Here is a 21808-nt window from a genome sequence, read left to right as displayed (position 1 = left end):
GAGAGCGCTTCCACACACGATTTCTCCATCAGAATTGTAGTGTTTTGTTTAATGAACAGTTAAATGTATTGCTTTCTTCCAACATGAAGTATTTTCTTTATTTCCTACTCCAAACTGAACAAGCCTTCCACTCAGTGGGCAGGTCTCCTCTGTGTCGCTGTGAGCCACAGTAGCTAGTGGCAGGACCTCTGGGTTCAGGCTTGAGAGCTCACCACCCGCTCGTGGGTCAGCCCCACATGGGCCAGACTGTTTGAACACATAATATAAACGAAAGCATTTCCTAGAGGTAGATACTACCCTATCATTTGGATAGGTTTGCCTTTTTTTTCCTTTCTAGATTTTATTGTGGGTCTTTCAGTAATAAAACAAATCAGTTGAATTCTGGAAAAAGTAAAATGAACATGATTTGAATAGCATAATGCTGCCTGTGCCCTTATTAGGCCCTTTCACATCTATTATTTCATGTGATTTTCACAGAAATCCTGTGAGACAGATGATGTTTTTTACAGATTCTTTGTTAATCTTTCAGTCCTTATGAATTAAGTATCACAGGTCAGGAAACTAAGGGTCACAGAGGTCAAGTGATATGCTTGAGGCGATGTGGTCCAAAGGCAGCAGGGCCAGGATACATCTCATGTGTTTAATACTTTCCATCATCCCTGATGTTTTTCCTAACCCAGTGGGAAGATTTCAGAAAACAACAATGATGTGATGGTTCTACTAAGAGGATCTTTGAGTCATGTTGTTTCTGCCCAACATAAAAATTGAGTAAAAGCTACTCTGCTATGTACATGATCTATGGGATATGAAGGACTATCCACAACTAAAAGTTTTGGCTTATTTATGACATAATAAAGAGAAACCCAGTTGCTGGAGGACCCTGGTAGCATGAGAAAAACATCACAGACTGGGATAGAGCAGATCTGGGTTGGGAATGCGCTCTCACACTTTGGGCTCCTGGGCAAGTTACTTCATCTTTCCTGAGCCCCCCAGTACATTTATCTGTAAAGGAGACCTCCTTGCTGGGTTGCTGTAAGAATCAGAGATAAGTCTTGTATCATCGTTCTTGTCATACTATAAGTATTCTATGAATATTGGATGGGTGAATGAATGGATGGCGGCAGTTATTCTGCTTATTACTATTGCAAACACATATTTTATTTATTAAAAACAAATCTGAACCCTGTCAGAAATTAAAATTCTTATCTCACTTTTCCCCTGATCTCTGTGAGGTAAAGTTTTAAAATCTTAAATTATCTCCAGACATTTGGAGTATTGGCAAGACTTCCTAGTTATTTTACCCTATCAAATTTCAGAATACAGGGCTTGTTTGTTAAATTCTACATAGGATTCTAAAAAGGAATTTGAAAGAAATACATATACCACATTTACTGACTTTCTGGCACTTTTACACTTTTTCATTTACACTTTTTCATCTACCATTCTACTTCCTTGCAGTAAATATTTGTTTTGTTCCAAGGAGCCTGAAAAGGAAGGTTCCCTCTTCTTGAACTGTTTCTGTGGTCTCTAAACAAAGTGGAGAACTCAGGTTAGCTAAGCCTTTCTTTGTACCAAGAGCTTTAACAGCCCTCTCAGTTAGTCAGTCTACCTGTGGGGTGGAGATGAACTTTACAAAGGGAAACTGAGGCTTAGAGAAATTGCATGTCTTAGCCCAAGGTACTGGCTGGAAGTGGGGTCACTGGGAGGGGTCCCATTCCACACCCCAGAGCCTAAGAGTGTACTCTCCTGGACAGCCTAAGTAAGGATCATCAGATGTCAAACCGTGCCTGCCTCCCTCTCCTCTTCTCTCCCTCACTTTGTGTCTCTCTTTCTCTTCCTCTCCCTCCTTTCCTGTCTGTCCTCTCCTCTCCTCTCTCCTTTCTTTTTCTCTTTCTTTCTTCCTTCCTTTTTAGAAAGAACTAAATTCCCGAGATGGAGCTTGGGAAAGAATATGTGGCGAAAGGGATCCTTTCATCCTGTGCAGTTTGATGTGGTCTTGGGTGGAGCAGCTGAAGGAGCCTGTGATAACCAAAGAGGACGTGGACATGTTGGTTGACAGATCTGCGGATGCCGCAGAAGCACTGTTTTTATTAGAGAAGGTAAAGTAGCTGTTGAACAGTTGATGAAGTTAACTAAGGCCCTCAATACAAGTTTTACAGACTGAAAAAAAAACATTATAAAAAAGAGAAGGGCTTCCCTGGTGGCGCAGTGGTTGAGAGTCCGCCTGCCGATGCAGGGGACACGGGTTCGTGCCCCGGTCCGGGAAGATCCCACATGCCGCGGAGCGGCTGGGCCCGTGAGCCATGGCCGCTGAGCCTGCGCGTCCGGAGCCTGTGCTCCGCAATGGGAGAGGCCACAACAGTGAGGGGCCCGCGTACCACAAAAAAAAAAAAAAAAAGAGAATTCACACAGAATCCCTTATCGGGGTCTAATTTAAATTTTTCCAAGGTAAGAGAAGAAATGCATTCCCAGTATAAACATTTAGAAGATACAAAAAATAAAAAGGGAAAATACCCATAACCCCAGGAGAACTACTTTAAACATTTTCAAGTCTTTTCTTTCAATCTTACTGATGCATATGTTAACTTGGTAAAAATTATTTCACATACAACTTTATACTTCATTTTTGCTCAAAATTGTAACATAGGTATTTTTCCATGTTTAAGTTTTTCATTAATGTTAACTTTAATGGGTAGGTAATGCTCTAACATGGGGGTATGTTATAACTAACCACTTTTTCATTTTCAAGTATTTGTTTCTACTTATTTACTGTGAACATATAATGTGAATAACTGAGGTAGGTTGGAATATATATTCATTTGTATTTCTTTAAAAAGGGTGTGTGTCACATATATACATTTATGTATATAATTTGTGTATGTATAAAATATAGAGGGAAAAATAAGAAACTGATAATGGTGGTTGCCTTTAAAACAGCAGTCCCCAACCTTATTGGCAGTAGGGAGAGGTTTCATGGACGACAGTTTTTCCATGGAGTGGGTTGGGGGGAGGATGGTTTCAGGATAATTCAAGCACGTTACATTTATTGTGCACTTTATTTCTATTATTTTTATATTGTAATATATAATGAAATAATTACACAACTCACCATAATGCTGACAGGAGGCAGAGCTCAGGCAGTAATGCGAGTGATGGTGAGCAGCTGTAAATACAGATGAAGCTTTGCTCACTCGTCCGCTGCTCACCTCCTGCCGTACGGCCTGGTTCCTAACAGGCCATGGACTGTTACCAGTCCGTGGCCCGGGGGTTGGGGACCCCTGCTTTAGAGAATAGTAGTAGGAGACAGTGGATCTAGGAAGCAAGAGAGACTTTTCATTGTAGATTCTTTTATACAATTTAATATTTTTAACCCTGAAGAGATATTAAATTTTCATTTATAAATAGGCTTTGTTTTGTTTTAGGAAACAATGTTATAATCAGCCTTGAGTAACCTACTACGCTGTGGTGTAAACACCTCATTGCTTCCAAATCTTCTACTACTACTATTACTACTTCATATAGACACACAGAGATACAGACAGGCACTTGCTCACAGTTGTGTGATGCATGTCTTTAAAGATAAGGTTATTCCTGTATCTGCAGTCCCTTTCTTAGGCTATTTTCTGAGCATTTAAATTTTAGAGATGAAACAGGAGGGTGGATAAGGAAGGCAGTTAACTTTCATTGGGTGGCAATGGGCCAGGCCCTCGCTAGGTCATAATTTATATATATTTGTTCATCTCCATAACTCAGAGAGGTAGAGGCCCCACTTTTCATAAAAGGGAATGTGAAGCAGTCTGCCCACAGTGTGCAGCATGTGTCAGAGCAGGATACAAACTCCGGCACAAAGGTCATGTACTTTCTGTCACATTGTGCTGTTTCCTCATCATTCACTCCAACCCTCACATGCAGGGCATTTACCTTATTTAGAGTTTTTTACTTTTATAGGCATCACTGTAATGATAATTTGTGCTTGCAGGTTTTTCTGCATTTCAGATCATGTCCTTAGAGTAGATTTCCAGAAGTGAAATTAGTGGCTCTCAGGGGGCAACGTGTATTGAATGCGAATTGCTCCAGTGATGGAGTTTCTCCTTTGTTTCTCCAAAGAAAGCAACCCACAGGAGTCAAGTTGGGGACACATTCTTCAGGGACCTTCCCCCTTATGTTATGGCATGCTCCTGGAGGGCTGTGGCTGTCTTTCTTCTTCTGCCCCTCCCCACTCAGTATTGTCTGCCACTGGCAAGACATGATGAAGGTACTGAGCACTGAGTACCCAGCCATCTAGTCCACGTATTGCTGTGATGTGTCAGCATCTACTGGCCATACTGAAACGATTATGTCTAGAAACAACAAGAATGGATCGTCCTCAGTTCACTGCATGGAAGGCATTTGATTTTAAATTGCACTTATCTTCAGATTCAACTCTACTTTGTGTAATAACTAACCAGCTTTGATATTATCTACTGAAAGCTTTTCAAGTTAACACATAACCCTAAACACTGGTAGAGCCCTTGGTAGATAGTTTAGTATTTGAGGTAATGATTACTTGGTCACAAACCAGTTCTTGGCTTAGCAGTTGTTTTAAGTTTATTTCTTGAGGCATTTTTTTTCTAACATCTTTATTGGAGTATAATTGCTTTACAATGTTGTGTTAGTTTCTGCTGTGTAACAAAGTGAATCAGCTATATGTATACATATATCCCCTCCCTTGCGTCTCCCTCCCACCCTCCCCATCCCACCCCTAACTTGTTTGATTTTGATTTCTGCAAAAACAGGGGCAGCAACAGACTATTCTTTGCGTGTTGCATTGCATAGTGAGCCTGCAGATGATTCCTGCCCACGTGGAGGAAGCCGTTCTTGCACGTGCCATTAAAGCCTTCACTAAGGTGGGTGGCACTTCTCTTTCCCCCTACAGACCACACTCAGTATCATCTTTGTAAATCAGAATCCGAGGGTCACCAGGCTTCTCTAAAATAAACCTTTTGGCCATGTTTCCCTTTAATGGAAATGTGTTTGACATTTCTCGAAAATAGTTGCAAACTTTTGGCTACAAAATATCAGTTTCCTAACAATGATATAAAAGGCTGAACTGTGGGCTTTTTGAAGGAAAACTTTGGAACAAAGAAGTTTTGTGTAGAGAGAAACAATTGAGTGTTGAGAAAATATTTTTAAATCATGTTCCTAGTAGAACTCAGAGAATCTTTTCTTGTTGAGGCAGTTCTACCTTGGGTCTGAACAAGAAACTGTCTACTGAGAATTTAACATCCAACGTTAGCAGTTCGGTACCGTGTCTGGTTGGCAAATCCTAAGCAAAAAGTAAAATAATGTTTCCTTTCCATGCACATCCTTTTGGCCTGCAGCAGTCTTTCCTGGCTGAAAAAACACGCCAGATTTCATACCAAGAGAAAAGGTTCCCTTGGGACTTCCCTGGTGGTCCAGTGGTTAAGAATCTACCTTCCAATGCAGGGGACGCAGGTTCGATCCCTGGTCAGGGAACTAAGATCCCACATGCCACGGGGCAACCAAGCCCACGCACCACAACTACTGACCCCTCACACTCTGGGGCCCGTGCACCACAGCTAGAGAGAAGCCCACTTGCCACAACAAAAGACCCCGCATGCCACAACTAAGACCTGGTGCAGCCAAATGAATATTGAAAGAAAGAAAATGTTCCCCATACCTCTTAAACCAATTTGTTTGGTATCTCTCGTATGTGATACAAAAATGTCATTAAACAAAGAACCCAGTTTTTCGATGACAGCATCTGTGGCAAACATTAATGATAATAGTACTTATTATTTGTACTCATTCACCAATCTCTTTCCCCATCCACTCTTTCCAAAGTGATGTCCTTCTGGCAGGTTTCTTTGTTCCTCATCTGATGCTTTACAGCAGTAACCACTTTGCATCCTCTCAGTCTCTTCATGACTGTTTCCAGAGTCAGTGCCTCAAAACCAAAGTCATGTGATCCTTTACGTCTCTGTTTATGTTTTCATAGACCCAGAGGCCACTGCTGTGTGGGGATGGTTGTGATTTGGTGTTTAACAAAGTATACAGTTCAAACTGTTGTTAATAAGTTTTTGCAGATAGGACAGACAAAATAATGATTAAGATAAAGTTAAATTTCTGAATTTAACTGGAAAAAAATCCTGAATACTGGTCTCTCTGAAAGTGGTAGGAATTCTTTACAACTTCTGTTGACCTTTTAGGGGGATACTAATGAAAAGTTAAATATACCAGTTGTTCCAAATCTGTCTGTAAAAATATTAGAATACTGTTCTTGGGTCTCTCCCCTTGTGCACAATCTTAGGAGCAAAGGCCCTGATAGCTTCTATTCCAGGCTAGCTCTTCAAGGAAATCTGTGTAGCATCTGCTTCCTATGTAACAAAGATCATGTTTCCTTCAGGCCAAAGCTTAGCAGTCTTGCCACAGCTCCCTCATCAAACATGGGGGATTGCCTAAGCATGGAGTTCCTCAGCTGTGATGCAGACTCCACCTGTGTCCCTCTGCATCATCCCCAGGGGGGTTGGAGGGCAAGGGAACCCATGTGCTTATGGAGCGTGTGCTGCCTTCAGTCATAAAGTTGTTTGTCTCCGACCCAGCAATCTCATGTCTTCTGCTAGCATCTATAAGGTGTGTTATCAGGGTGAAATCTCAGACTCTTCCCAGCCCTTCATAAGGGAACAGCCTTCACTCTCTCTCTCCAGGAGGGAAGGGATCACTGGCCAAGTGATCCTGATCCTTTCCTAAGGAGTCACACATTGCTTTGGCGATGGGAGTGGGGTGGAGGTGTGGTGATTGCTCTGGTTCTCTGTCCTAACATCACTCCTAACCCTGCAATACGGTGAACTTGGGTAAACAATCCAAATATGTATATGTGGTGCCTTCCCCCCAGTGGGAAAGGAAATTAACTTTATGGAGGTATTTACATGTGCCAAGCTTGTGTTAGAGCCTCATATTTAGTACTCAGAGAAATCCTAAGGAGATGGATCTTGTGGTCTTCATTTTACAGAAAGATTAGGTATGACCTGAGGCTATAATTGCTGACAGGTGGAAAGCTAGGCTTCCCCCTCAGGTCACCTCAGTCCAACAGTTAAGCTGGTGTGCATTGTTTTAATAAGGAGACCTTTCCCTTATACCATCCATGATTAGTCTCTGCATTCAAAACCCCCATCACACTCACTGTTGACTTGCTTCATGAGTACTGTACATATCCAGGCACTAGATTTAATTTTTTTAGTTTTCATTCATAAATTTGGTATTGACATGATTGGCAGTTCTAATATAGTATTTTAATTAAAACTAGTGTGTGAAATGCATTGTGTGTGCATTTTAATTGTATATAATTTGGTTTATAAGTCTTTGTTTTTTTCTCCACCCCCTTTTCTCCCAAAATAAAGACTGGTTAAAATCCTTGTTATAGTATCCTGAATATGAATTTTCTTTGTTACCAGGTTAATTTTGATTCTGACAATGGACCAATAGTTTACAACACCCTGAAGAAAATATTTAAGCACACACTGGAAGAAAAAAGAAAAATGGCAAAAGACGGCCCTAAGCCTGCTATTTAGTGAAGCTGACTTTCCCCTCGTGAATATTTCAGACCTGAAGCTCTAGATGGCATTTCTGCTCATAGATGAACAAGCTGAAATGTGGAACTGCTTCGTCTCATAGCACTTTATTTCAGATGCTCTTGGTTTGTGCTAAGAATGCTTGTTCCTGTTTGGAGCAATTATTTATTTTAAAATATCCTTGAGTTACATTTTTGTGTTGAAAAATTGCCATAAAGTTGGTGCCACTTCTTTTATTTATTTAACTGGATTAATATTGTTGTATTAATATTTTAAGAATGTGGTGTTTACATCCTTATTCTTTTTGACATTTTGGAAAAAGTTTTAACTCTTCTTTCCAAAACAATTATCTTATTGATGGAACTCTTCCTAGAGTTTTTACCAAATAGATAATTTTAGTAGTAAAACTTCACTGTGTGTCTATTCCCCAATACACGACCTAAGGAAGTCACCAAGTGTCTTAAACGGTTTTATATTTGTTAATAAGAAGGCAATTGACTCAACATTTTTAAAGGATTTTTTAATATTTGTTTGAATCTGTTTTTTCTTTTTATAAGTGTGGCAAAGGATCTCAAATGTATTATTTTTCAGAGTGATTTAGTTTTACGTTAAAGGATTGACAGTGCAGTGTTTGGGACTTATTACTGTAGGAAATAGACTTGCTCTTTGTCAGGCTTCCAGACAACCTCACTGACCTCTGCTGTCACAGGCGGAAGGAGCAGTTCTCAACACATCAAACCTTATTCCCACTCCCCTGGGCTGTTGCTAAGCTGAGCAGCATCTTTACAGAGAAAGTGAGATCAGTGACAGGCAGTATGGGAAGCTGCAGGACTCCAGCAGAAAGAACTGTCTTACAGGGGCGGGCACCCCAGCCATAGCCTCTCCCCAGAGGCAGTTCTGTTCTTGCCGATGTTGTGATAGCTGTGATAGCTCGAGCACCAGCCCACACCTCCTGAGTCTATCGTTCCATAAACCCAGATGCCTCAGGGCCCTATCTTTGGCTGCTTTACTTCTATGAGAATTAAGACTTTTAAACTGAATTTGACTCAACGTAGGTTGCATTCATTTGGATAAGAGGAAGTAATTGCTCAAAATATTTTAGTTCCTTATAAACAAAACTATCAGCAATTGAAGCCATTAAATATTATTTAAATGAATATGTGGGGCACGAGAGGCCAAGCCACAGAACAGATAGTAGTTCTTCCCAATAAAAGTGATATTAAACCAGTTTCTAACTAAAGCTACTACTTAATCTTAAAGACAGAATTTCAGGGGAAATAAGGCTAATTTACAACAAGTGAAATTTCTCCAACTTGTGCATTTCTGAATCAAGCTCTAGCACATCAAAAATATTTTAGTCATTATCGGTCTTACTAACTCTAGTGGCAAATGCCAAATGCCACGCTGTTTGAATTTTTTAGGAAATCAAATCCAGTGAATTTTAATGAACTGGATTGCCCATTCCTGAAATTTCTTATTTTCAAGTGCCTGATCTGGGAAAGAAGGGGAGAAAACAGTTGCGTTTATCCAAAGGTACATTATAAAAATATGTTTTTTACCTAAAAAGGTGTTTATCCTCATCTCAGTCAGTCTCACGTGGGCAGGCACCACCCATGGCTTATTTGACAAGTGGCTTTTGGCTTGTGTGTCTGAAATGGTCGTTTCAAATTAGAGGATAGGTCCTGCACAGCCATGATGTGACTACAGCAGTGCATGTCTAAAATCTAAGTGCATCAGCCTGAAAAAGAGAGATGGTGGGAGAAATTAATTAGACTGTATACAGTTTTTGTATTAATTTGAATAAAAGTGGGGAAAAAAAAAAACCCATAACCTTCGTCTTGTAGTTCTTTAGCTTGGTGCTTCTGAGGTCCTGATGATAAAGATGTGGCTTTGTGATTAGAGTATCCTGATGGGCAGCCTGAGTTGCAGGCTGAATAGTCAGCTAGCCAGGCTCTAGTCAGTCCCCACCCTGTCGGTTCAGAATGACAAAGGGATGGAGGCCGGCAGATACGAGGGTTCTAAGAGGAATGTGTGAGGAAAATCTCAAGGTCAGCAAGATTCCTGCCTTCCTGTCTTTGAAATGGTGGGGAGTTCTTTGTAGCCCGGAGGATAGAAATCTACCTACTGGAAGAAGTTACAGGGCTGCAAAATTTAGGTCAGCAGAGTGGAAAGGGCCAAAAGCGCACACATTCAGAACTTAACTACCATGGCTGAGCACATGCTTGTCTTGCTTACTTCTCTTACAAGACCAAGAGAGAAGTATTTTTCACACTTGGCTGATGAAAGAATTCCCCTCTGACTGACTTTGAACCATGCTTACCTCCCTCTTGAGGCCCTTTCAGCACTTGACTCCACGATGGCATTATAGAACACATTATCCATAACTGCAGCAAAAATATCCCACATTTTTTGTCCTCTGAAAAAGAGTGAGCTCACTCTGTTACTGTTTTATATATATATATATATATATATATATATATATATATATATATAAAATCTCTAGCATATCACACTTTTTAGTTTTTTCCTATTTCAGAGAATTTGCTGATGCTCTTTGAGATGAAGTGCTGCTGTTTTAGAGATTGCTTCATCTATTTGCATAACTCAGAAATGCTATGCTGATCTACTTTCTCCTAGCTTCAGCCAGCTTCCCATTTCCAACTGAGAAAGAGTATGTGCTTTCATCACTCTGGATTCCATGAAAATAGCCATATATCATACTTCAATAGAGAGAAAGTATCTCTATTTTCTCTTAAGTGGAGGACACTTACTCATATGCTTGAGTGCTATTTCTGGCTGTTCTCCAGAAGTCTAAAAAAATTTCCAGAGATGCTATGTTGTAAACAGTGCATGCCCCAAGTTCTTGATATCTGAAGGCCCCCAAATAATTTGGGTGATTGTTTAAAAGTGATAGCTTACTCATAGGATCTTTGTTGTTCAAAATTAATAAGCATTGATATATTTTCAGTGCAAGTGAACCAAGAACCACATTCCCTTTGGTGCTTTTTATTTTTATGAATGTGGCCCAAGATTAGCACCTTACCAAAGGAGCCCTTTTCATTGTTAGGTGTTGAAAATTATTTACAGATAAAATGGCAGGAGAAAAATTCAACAAATCCTGTTACACAGTGGTGCATTATTTTTTAGTTATGCTTTTACGCATGAGCTGATCTCTGATTAGCCCAACGCTGACAATAAAACTGATTTATAAGTAATCACAATGGAGCCATTCAATAGTGGAGCTGTGGCAAACCTTCGTTCTAAGCCATCAATTAAAATATCCAGTCACTAAAAATAATGTCCCAATAAGACTTTAATATCATAAAACCTTTTGCACTCAAAATAAGTTTCATACATCCACTGCAATTTATATCACAATAGAAGGCTGTTACGCTCTTGCCTCCTGGCTTTTTTGATGAAAAGATGTTTTAAGAATGAAAAGTTTTAAGATTGCCTCTGGGAGGCAAATGAAAACATGTTTTAAAATTGCCTCTTTGGGAGAGAAGTTATGTTTTTAGAATACTTTCCTACTTACATGACCATTTGATTACAGTCTTCAAATATTCCTTGGTTTTGATTTAGTGAATTGCTTTATCATTTTCTTTCTCCTCTTAAAAATAAAACAAGACTACTCAGACGTTGAATCAGGTTGAACCATATTGAATGGCCATTTCTGCAAGTCAAGAATTATCAAATATGGGCCATTTCATATGGTTCAACCAAATACTAAATTTAGTGTACCTGGGACTGGTAGGTGACATTTTCTGAATTATTTTAGCAAAGTTTAGATGATCAATTATTTTCTAAGAATATCTTGTATGCTCACATTAGAGTTCCAATACAATTGGAAGAGACTAATACGAAACTCCTATTCTTTCAGCAGTTGATTTGTGCTACTCTGTGCTTGCACTCTGCTGATGCTGGGGACACCCAGGAATCATTCCATCATTCATCCCGCCATCAGGAGCCAAGTCTATATCTGCCACGTCACTTGTCCATGCTATCTTCTCCTTCCATCAGCACCCTGAGTTCTGCATTGTATGCCACCTCGCTACCCCCTTCAGTCCACACTTGCACTCTTTCTATACAATGCTGGAAGACTAATTCTCAACACTTGTTATTCAGTTAATTCTCTATGTCCTTCAAAACTCAGCTCTGATCCCTTCAAACAGAATATGTTCTAATTAACTCTTTGTTAAGTGTAAAATTCAACTACCTGACGACCAAGGAGGTGGGGAGGTGTTATAGGCTGAATTATGTCCTAAAATTCATATGTTGAAGTCCTAATCCCCAGTACCTCAAAATGTGACTCTGTTTGGAGATAGGGCCTTTTAAGGGGTGATTAAGTTAAAAGGACGCCCATATGTGTGGGCCCTAATCCAATCTGACTGCTGTCCTTAGAAGAAAAGATCAGGACACAGACATGCACAAAGGGAAGATATGAGGACACAGAGTATATGGCCATCTTCAAGCCAAGGAGAGGTCACTGGGGAACCCACGCTGCTGATACTTTCATCTTGGACTCCCAGCCTCCAGAATTGTGGGAAAATAAATGTCTGTTGTTTAATCCACCCATCTGTAGTATTTTGTTACAGCAGCCTGAGCTGACTGACACAGGAGAAAGCAAAATCTCTGCTCCTCCTCAGTGCTTACAGTGTACCTTGTGTGTGTTTATAGTTTTACTTCAAATAACACATTGCTTGGTTAAAAACTTCATGTAAACTGAAGAATGCAGTATGCATTTTCCTGTGACTTGCTTTTTTTTGCTCAACATGCTCATATTTCTGCGTGTTGATGTGTGATCTGTGTGTTATCTGCTGAGTGGTATTTCATTGTGTGGATATACCACCATTTATCCCTTTGACTTGTGATAGACACTTGGTGGTTTATATTTGTACATTAATATAAACACATGAGTGCACACACTCAAGTTTCTCTAGCCTGTGTAGCTCAGAGTGGAATTTGTGGGCTTTAAGGTATGCACATGTCCAGTTTCCTATGCAATAACAAAGCATTTCTAAAAATGTTTGTACCTGTTTACACTCCCAGCGGCCATGAATGAGAGCTCCCATTGCTCTGCATCCTTGTCAACACTTAGTACTGTCTGATGAATGCTTGATTTTTGCCAGATCTAGTTGATGGAGATAGTGTTCCAATGTTTGGGGACATTTGTGTTTCCTCTTCTCTCACGTGTGTGTTCACATGCATCTCTGTCTCTCACAGGACTTAAACATAGGATGCTGGATTTGTTGATATTCTTTTCATCCATAGAACTACTCCTAGTGTAACACTGGGCACATAAAAGGGATTCAATAAATGAGGGTAAAAGAAAGGGAAGGGGGTAGAGGAAAGGAGGGGAGAGCCCTGATGTCTGTGTATATAGAAAAAATAGCTAGGGCAATTATATTTAAAAACAAGAGAGTGGAGTGTATAGGGGCATAATGGAAGTAATACTTCTCCACTTCATTCAAAGTAGTAAAATACCCGTGCCAGTAGACTGTGCCAAGTTACATATGTCATACCTACAGTAAGCACTAGGAAAACTATGCAAAGTGATACTCTCACAAACTATAACCAGGATGGACTTTTTTTTAATGTTCAAATAACTACAACAGGAAAGAAAAGAAACGAGTGAGGAATGCAAAGCAAGCAAACAAATAATAAAATGACTGACTTAAGTTCTAACAATTACCTAAATTCAGATAGTCTAAATGCACCAATTAAAAGACAGATTGGCCAAGTGGATAAAAAATGATTAATAAATCCTGTCTGCCAGAAACATTAAAATACAATGTTGTAGATAGGTTATAGCATACACTATTTTTTAAAAACAGAATTGTTATATTAGTATCTGATAAAGTAGAATTTGGAGCAAAGAAAATTACAGAAACATTACACAGTGATAAAAGGATCAACCCACCAGGGACACACAATCCTGAATACGTACACACCAACCATCAGAGCATCCAGTTACATGAAGCAAAACCTGATAGAGCTGAAAGGAGAAATAGACAAAGCCACAATTAGGGTTGGGACTTCAGCATTCCATTCTCAGCAACTGAGACACTATGTGACAAAGCAAAGCTGTAGAGTCACTGATACACACATACATGCATGTGACAGTGGATTCTGCATACACAAATGCACACAACAAACACTGGCTCCTCTGCAGCAATTCTGACTGGTTTATCTCAGGACCCCTTTGCTCTCCTAAGAATCATTAAGTTCCTCAAAGAGGTTTTGCTTAGTTATATTGTATTTATTGATATTTATATATATCAGTAATTGAAAAATTTCTAAAATAGTTCATTTAGAAGAACAAAAACCTGTTCTGTACTTCTTAACATAAATATCTTTGTGACTCCTACTAAGGAGATGCTGCTGGAAGTAGAATTCAATTTGACAAGGAGGGAGAAATTGAGGACAAAGGAAAGAGAAGATCTTTTTAAAAGTTGGGAGAGGAACAAAGTATGAGTTGTTTTGTTTTGTTTTTTTCATCACTTTTCAAAAACCACAGAGAAAGAAGCCCTGAAACCATGAAGGTAGGGAAGCAGTTCTGCCCCATCTCACATAGAATGAGCAACAATCCCATATAAAATTATTAAAAGAATAAAAAAGATTAATGGATTAGGTTCAGAATAACATCTCTATGAATAAAGAAAGGATGCCAGAAAAATACGCTTGCAAATACTTAATATTTAAATGAGCTTTAAAAATTAGGATTATAGAAGCTATGATAGAATAACAAAAAATTAGAATATGAAAAACTCAGAAATGACATGATTGGATAAAAAGAAGTTCTGAAAGGAAAGCAGATGAACTCAAGAAAATTAGAAATAAGAAAAGCTTTGAGAAACTGAAAATTAAACTAGATGGAGCACAAGAGCAAATAAATCCAAGAGAGACAAAGGTGGGAAGGAGGAAAACAAATTTACAAAGATTAAAAAGATTTGAGAAAAGTGATAGATACAGAAGATAGTCAAAGAAGATTCAACATAAGTATAATAGGAATATCCAAAAAAGAAAGCCAAAATAATGGAAAAAACAAATTATAAACTGTAATACCAAAAAAATGGTTCAGTAAAAGAAGACTTAAAAGTATGTACTGGGCTTCCCTGGTGGCGCAGTGGTTGAGAGTCCGCCTGCCAATGCAGGGGACACGGGTTCGTGCCCCGGTCCAGGAAGATCCCACGTGCCGCGGAGCGGCTGGACCCGTGAGCCATGGCCGCTGAGCCTGCGCGTCCGGAGCCTGTGCTCCACAGCAGGAGAGGCCACAGCAGTGAGAGGCCCACGTACCAAAAAAAAAAAAAAAAAAACTATATACTAAAAGTTCACTCCATTTATCAATACATGGGAAAATCGACCCAGACTGGCCAACAATGACACATATTCTAGTAAAATGATTGGACTTTAAAGGAAAAAGAAAAACCTCTTTGGAGAATCAGACAAAGAGACCAAGTCATTTAAAAGGGAAGTAAAATCAGACTGACATCAGACTTTTCAAAAGCAACACCATGCCAGAAAATAAATGACACATGAGTAGCTTGTTAAAATGTCAAGCTATTTTCTAAGCTATTTAAAGATTCAATGCAATTCCAACAGCCCCACCTTTGTGTTTTTGAAGAAATGGAAAAAAGGATTTTGTTTCCAAGCAATGCAACCGTTATATATAAAGGCCACACATTTGTATGAACATAAAATAACTCAGAGAATATTATTCACATGAGTCCTTCCTGAGGAGTCTCCTAGACTTGGGGTCAGGCCAAATCCAGCCCACCATTTCACCATTTGTTTTTCTACAATGCATGAGCCATACAAAAAGTATAAAATATCTGTGAGGCCATAATTATATAAATAAGTGAGCAATAGATAAGTGGAGGAGATGAGACAAATCTCCTATGAAGAATTCCAGATTAATTTAGGTAGCTTCTCTTCCCCACTAAAATGTGAGATGCACTTAGTAAGTTGCTTACAGAAAGTATAATATGGAAGGGGGCAGGAAGGTGTATCAGGTTACAGTGGAGAAAACTGGCAAACAGGTCCAGGCCAGGGAATCAAGGTCAATATCATCACTGGTAAGTCAAGTTTTTTCTGTTTTTTTGGTTTTCTTTTTTACAACTTTATTGGAGTATAATTGCTTTACAATGGTGTGTTACTTTCTGCTTTATAACAAAGTGAATCAGTTATACATATACATATGTTCCCATATCTCTTCCCTCTTGCATCTCCCTCCCTCCCACCCTCCCTATCCCACCCCTCTAGGTGGTCACAAAGCACTGAGCTGATCTCCCTCTGCTATGCTGCTGCTTCCCACTAGCTATCTATTTTACATTTGGAAGTGTATATGTGTCCATGCCACTCTCTCACTTTGTCACAGCTTACCCTTCCCCCTCCCCATATCCTCAAGTCCATTCTCTAGTAGGTCTGTGTCTTTATTCCTGTCTTACCCCTAGGTTCTTCATGACATTTTTTTCCCTTAAATTCCATATATATGTGTTAGCATATGGTATTTGTCTTTCTCTTTCTGACTTACTTCACTCTGCATGACAGACTCTTGGTCCATCCACCTCATTACAAATAGCTCAATTTCGTTTCTTTTTATGGCTGAGTAATATTCCATTGTATATATGTGCCACATCTTCTTTATCCATTCATCCGATGATGGACACTTAGGTTGATTCCATCTCCTGGCTATTGTAAATAGAGCTGCCATGAACATTATGGTACATGACTCTTTTTGAATTATGGTTTTCTCAGGGTATATACCCAGTAGTGGGATTGCTGGGTCATATGGTAGTTCTCTTTGTAGTTTTTTTGTTGTTGTTGTTTTTGTTTTTGTGGTACACAGGCCTCTCAATATTGTGGCCTCTCCCATCGCAGAGCACAGGCTCCAGACATGCAGGCTCAGCAGCCATAACTCACAGGCACAGCAGCTCCGCATCATGTTGGATCTTCCTAAACCGGGGCACGAACCCGTGTCCCCTGCATCAGCAGGCAGACTCTCAACCACTGTGCCACGAGGGAAGGCCCTATTTGTAGTTTTCTAAGGAACCTCCATACTGTTCTCCATAGTGGCTGTACCAATTCACATTCCCACCAGCAGTGCAACAGTGTTCCCTTTGCTTCACACCCTCTCCAGCATTTATTGTTTCTAGATTTTTTGATGATGGCCATTCTGATTGGTGTGAGATGAAATCTCATTGTAGTTTTGATTTGCATTTCTCTAATGATTAATGATGTTGAGCATTCTTTCATGTGTTTGTTGGCAGTCTGTATATCTACTTTGGAGAAATGTCTATTTAGGTCATCTGCCCATTTTTGGATTGGGTTGTTTGTTTTTTTGTTATTGAGCTGCATAAGCTGCTTGTAAATTTTGGAGATAAATCCTTTGTCAGTTGCTTCATTTGCAAATATTTTCTCCCATTCTGAGGGTTGTCCTTTGCTCTTGTTTATGATTTCCTTTGCTGTGCAAAAGCTTTGAAGTTTCATTAGGTCCCATTTGTTTATTTTTGTCTTTATTTCCATTTCTCTAGGAGGTGGGTCAAAAAGGATCTTGCTGTGATTTATGTCATAGAGTGTTCTGCCTATGTTTTCCTCTAAGAGTTTTATAGATTCTGGCCTTACATTTAGGTCTTTAATCCATTTTGAGCTTATTTTTGTGAATAGTGTTAGGGAGTGATCTACTCTCATACTGTTACATTTACCTGTCCAGTTTTCCAGCACCACTTATTGAAGAGGCTGTCCTTTCTACACTGTACATTCCTGCCTCCTTTATCAAAGATAAGGTGACCATATGTGCATGGGTTTATCTCTGGGCTTTCTATCCTGTTCCATTGATCTATCTTTCTGTTTTTGTGCCAGTACCATACTGTCTTGTTTACTGTAGCTTTGTAGTATAGCCTGAAGTCAGGGAGCCTGATTCCGCCATCTCCGTTTTTTGTTCTCAAGATTGCTTTGGCTCTTCAGGGTCTTTTGTGTTTCCATGCAAATTGTGAAATTTTTTGTTCTAGTTCTGTGAAAAATGCCATTGGTAGTTTGATAGGGATTGCATTGAATCTATAGATTGCTGTGGGTAGTACAGTCATTTTCACAATGTTTATTCTTCCAATCCAACATGGTATATCTCTCCATCTATTTGTATCATCGTTAATTTCTTTCATCAGTGTCTTATAATTTTCTGCATACAGTTCTTTTGTCTCCTTCAGAAGGTTTATTCCTAGATATTTTATTCTTTTTGTTGCAATGGTAAATGGGAGTCTTTTCTTGATTTCACTTTCAGATTTTTCATCCTTATGTATAGGAATGCGAGAGATTTCTGTGCATTAATTTTGTATCGTGCTACTTTACCAAATTCATTGATTAGCTCTAGTAGGTTTCTGGTAGCATCTTTAGGATTCTCTATGTATAGTATCATGTCATCTGCAAACAGTGAGAGCTTTACTTCTTCTTTTCTGATTTGGATTCCTTTTATTTCCTTTTCTTCTCTGATTGCTGTGGCTAAAACTTCCAAAACTATGTTGAATAAGAGTGGTGAGAGTGGGCAACCTTGTCTTTTTCCTGATCTTAGTGGAAATGCTTTCAGTTTTTCACCATTGAGGATGATGTTGGCTGTGGGTTTGACATATATGGCCTTTATTATGTTGAGGAAAGTTCCCTCTATACCTACTTTCTGCCGAGTTTTTCACATAAATGGGTGTTGAATTTTGTCAAAAGCTTTCTCTGCAACTATTGACATGATCATATGGTTTTTCTCCTTCAATTTGTTAATATTGTGTATCACATTGATTGATATGAGCATATTGAAGAATCTTTGCATTCCTGGAATAAACCCCACTTGATCATGGTGTATGATCCTTTTAATGTGCTGTTGGATTCTGTTTGCTGGTATTTTGTTGAGGATTTTTGCATCTATGTTCATCAGTGATATTGGCCTGTAGTTTTCTTTCTTTGTGACATCCTTGTCTGGTTTTTGGTATCAGAGTGATGGTGGCCTCATAGAATGAGTTTGGGAGTTTTCCTCCCTCTGCTATAATTTGGAAGACTTTGAGAAGGATAGGTGTTAGCTCTTCTCTAAATGTTTGATAGAATTTGCTTGCGGAGCCATCTGGACTTTTGTTTGTTGGAAGATTTTTAATCACAGTTTCAATTTCAGTGCCTGTGATTGGTCTGTTCACATTTTCTATTTCTTCCTGATTCAGTCTTGGGAGGTTGTGCATTTCTAAGAATTTGTCCATTTCTTCCAGGCAGTCCACTTTATTGGCATAGAGTTGCTTGTAGTAATCTCTCATGATCTTTTGTATTTCTGCAGTGTCAGTTGTTACTTGTCCTTTTTCATTTCTAATTCTATTGATTTGAGTCTTCTCCCTTTGTTTCTTGATGAGTCTGGCTAATGGTTTATCAATTTTGTTTATCTTCTCAAAGAACCAGCTTTTAGTTTTATTGATCTTTGTCATCGTTTCCTTCATTTCTTTTTCATTTATTTCTGATCTGATCTTTATGATTTCTTTCCTTCTGCTAACTTTGGGTTTTTTTGTTCTTCTTTCTGTAATTGCTTTAGGTGCAAGGTTACGTTATTTGAGATGTTTCCTGTTTCTTAAGGTAGGCTTGTATTGCTATAAACTTCCCTCTTAGTACTGCTTTTGCTGCATCCCATAGGTTTTGGGTCATCGTGTCTCCATTGTCATTTGTTTCTAGGTAGTTTTTGATTTCCTCTTTGATTTTTTCAGTGATCACTTCGCTATGAAGTAGTGTATTGTTTAGCCTTCATGTGTTTTTATTTTTTACCGATCTTTTCCTGTAATTGATATCAAGTCTAACAGCATTGTGGTCGGAAAAGATACTTGATACAATTTCAATTTTCTTAAATTTACCAAGGCTTGATTTGTGACCGAAGATATGATCTATCCTGGAGAATGTTCCATGAGCACTTGAGAAAAATGTGTATTCTGTTGTTTTGGGATGGAATGTCCTATAATATCAATTAACTCCGTCTTGTTTATGTATCATTTAAAGCTTGTGTTTCCTTATTTATTTTCATTTTTCATGATCTGTCTATTGGTGAAAGTGGGGTGTTAAAGTCCCCTACTATGAATGTGTTACTGTCGATTTCCCCTTTTATGGCTGTTAGTATTTGCCTTATGTATTCAGTGCTCCTATGTTGGGTGCATAAATATTTATAATTGTTATATCTTCTTGGATTGATCCCTTGATCATTATGTCGTGTCCTTCTTTGTCTCTTCTAATAGTCTGTATTTTAAAGTCTATTTTGACTGATATGAGAATTGCTACTCCAGCTTTCTTTTGGTGTCTATTTGCATGGAATATCTTTTTCCATCCCCTCACTTTCAGTCTGTATGTGTCTCTACGTCTGAAATGCGTCTCTCATAGACAGCATATATATGGGTCTTGTTTTTGTATCCATTCAGCCAATCTGTGTCTTTTGGTGGGAGCATTTATTCCATTTACAATTAAGGTTATTATCTATATGTATGTTCCTATTCCCATTTGCTTAATTGTTTTGGTTTCGTTATTATAGGTCTTTTGCTTCTCTTGTGTTTCTTGCCTATAGTAGATCCTTTAGCATTTGTTGTAAAGCTGGTTTGGTGGTGCTGAACTCTCTCAGATTTTGCTTGTCTGTAAAGGTTTTAATTTCTCCATCAAATCTGAATGAGATCCTTGCTGGATAGAGGAATCTTGATGTAGGTTTTTCTCCTTCATCACTTTAAATATGTCCTGCCATTCCCTTTTGGCTTGAAGACTTTCTGCTGAAATATCAGCTGTTAACCTTATGGGGATTCCCTTGCGTGTTATTTGTTGTTTTTCCCTTGCTGCTTTTAATATGTTTTCTTTGTGTTTAATTTTTGACAGTTTGATTAATATGTATCTTGGCGTGTCTCTCCTTGTATTTATCCTGTATGGGACTCTCTGTGCTTCCTGGACTTGATTAACTATTTCCTTTCCCATATTAGGGAAGTTTCAAGTATAATCTCTTCAAATATTTTCTTAGTCTCTTTCTTTTTCTCTTCTTCTTCTGGAACCCCTATAATTCGAGTGTTAGTGCATTTAATGTTGTCCCAGAGGCCTCTGAGACTGTCCTCAGGTCTTTTCATTCTTTTTTCTTTATTATGCTCTGCAGTAGTTATTTCCACTATCTTATCTTCCAGGTCACTTATCCGTTCAAATGCCTCAGTGATTCTGCTATTGACCCCTTCTAGATTATTGTTAATTGCATTAATTGTGTTGTTCATCGTTGCTTGTTTCATCTTTAGTTCTTCTAGGTCCTTGTTAAATGTTTCTTGCATTTTGTCTATTCTATTTCCAAGATTTTGGATCATCTTTACTATCATTATTCTGAAATCTTTTTCAGGTAGACTGCCTATTTCCTCTTCATTTGTTAGGTCTGGTGGGGTTTTATCTTGCTCCTTCACCTTTTGTGTGTTTTTCTGTCTTCTCATTTTGCTTATCTTACTGTGTTTGGGGTCTCCTTATTGCAGGCTGCAGGTTCGTAGTTCCCGTTGTTTTTGGTGTCTGTCCCCAGTGGCTAAGGTTGGTTCAGTGGGTTTTGCAGGCTTCCTGGTGGAGGGGACTAGTGCCTGTGTTCTGGTGGATGAGGCTGGATCTTATCTTTCTGGTGGGCAGGTCCATGTCTGGTGGTGTGTTTTGGGGTGTCTGTGGACTTTTTATGATTTTAGGCAGCCTCTCTGCTAATGGGTGTGGTTGTGTTCCTGTCTTGATAGTTGTTTGGCATAGAGTGTCCAGCACTGTAGCTTGCTGGTCGGTGAGTGAAGCTGGGTGTTGGTGTTGAGTTGGAGATCTCTGGGAGATTTTCTCCATTCGATATTACATGGAGCTGGGATGTCTCTTGTGGACCAGTGTCCTGAAGTTGGCTCTCCCACCTCAGAGGCACAGCAATGACTCCTGGCTGCAGCACCAAAAGCCTTTCATCCACATGGCTCAGAATCAAAGGGAGCAAAAGTAGAAAGAAAGAGGTTAAAGGAAAATAAAATAAGGTAAGGTAAAATAAAATAAAGTTATTAAAATAAAAGAATTATTAAGAAAAAACAATTTTTTTTTAAGTAAAAACAACAACAACAGCAAAAATCGGACGGGTAGAACCCTAGGACAAATGGTGAAAGCAAAGCTATGCAGACAAAATCTCACACAAAAGCATACACATACATACTCACAAAAAGAGGAAAAGGGAAAAAATAATAAATCTTGCGCTCAAAGTCCCCCTC

At 39.0% G+C, this 21808-nt stretch overlaps 1 protein-coding gene across 1 annotated transcript in view; it reads left to right on the top strand.

Annotated features, from left to right (window-relative positions):
• Positions 1–7800, top strand: part of PTPDC1 (protein tyrosine phosphatase domain containing 1) — an 88577-nt gene extending 80777 nt beyond the window's left edge. The window contains exons 8-10 of the mRNA XM_060013526.1: positions 1914–2099; positions 4776–4886; positions 7455–7800. Coding sequence (XP_059869509.1) covers positions 1914–2099; positions 4776–4886; positions 7455–7571 — 414 coding nt within the window. The 3' untranslated portion in view covers positions 7572–7800. The remainder of the gene's footprint in view (positions 1–1913; positions 2100–4775; positions 4887–7454) is intronic.
• The last annotated feature ends 14008 nt before the right edge of the window (positions 7801–21808 follow it).

The sequence above is a fragment of the Delphinus delphis genome, chromosome 6 (assembly GCF_949987515.2).
Source record: "Delphinus delphis chromosome 6, mDelDel1.2, whole genome shotgun sequence".
Classification (NCBI taxonomy): Eukaryota; Metazoa; Chordata; class Mammalia; order Artiodactyla; family Delphinidae; genus Delphinus; species Delphinus delphis.
This window is presented reverse-complemented; position numbering and strand designations above follow the sequence as displayed.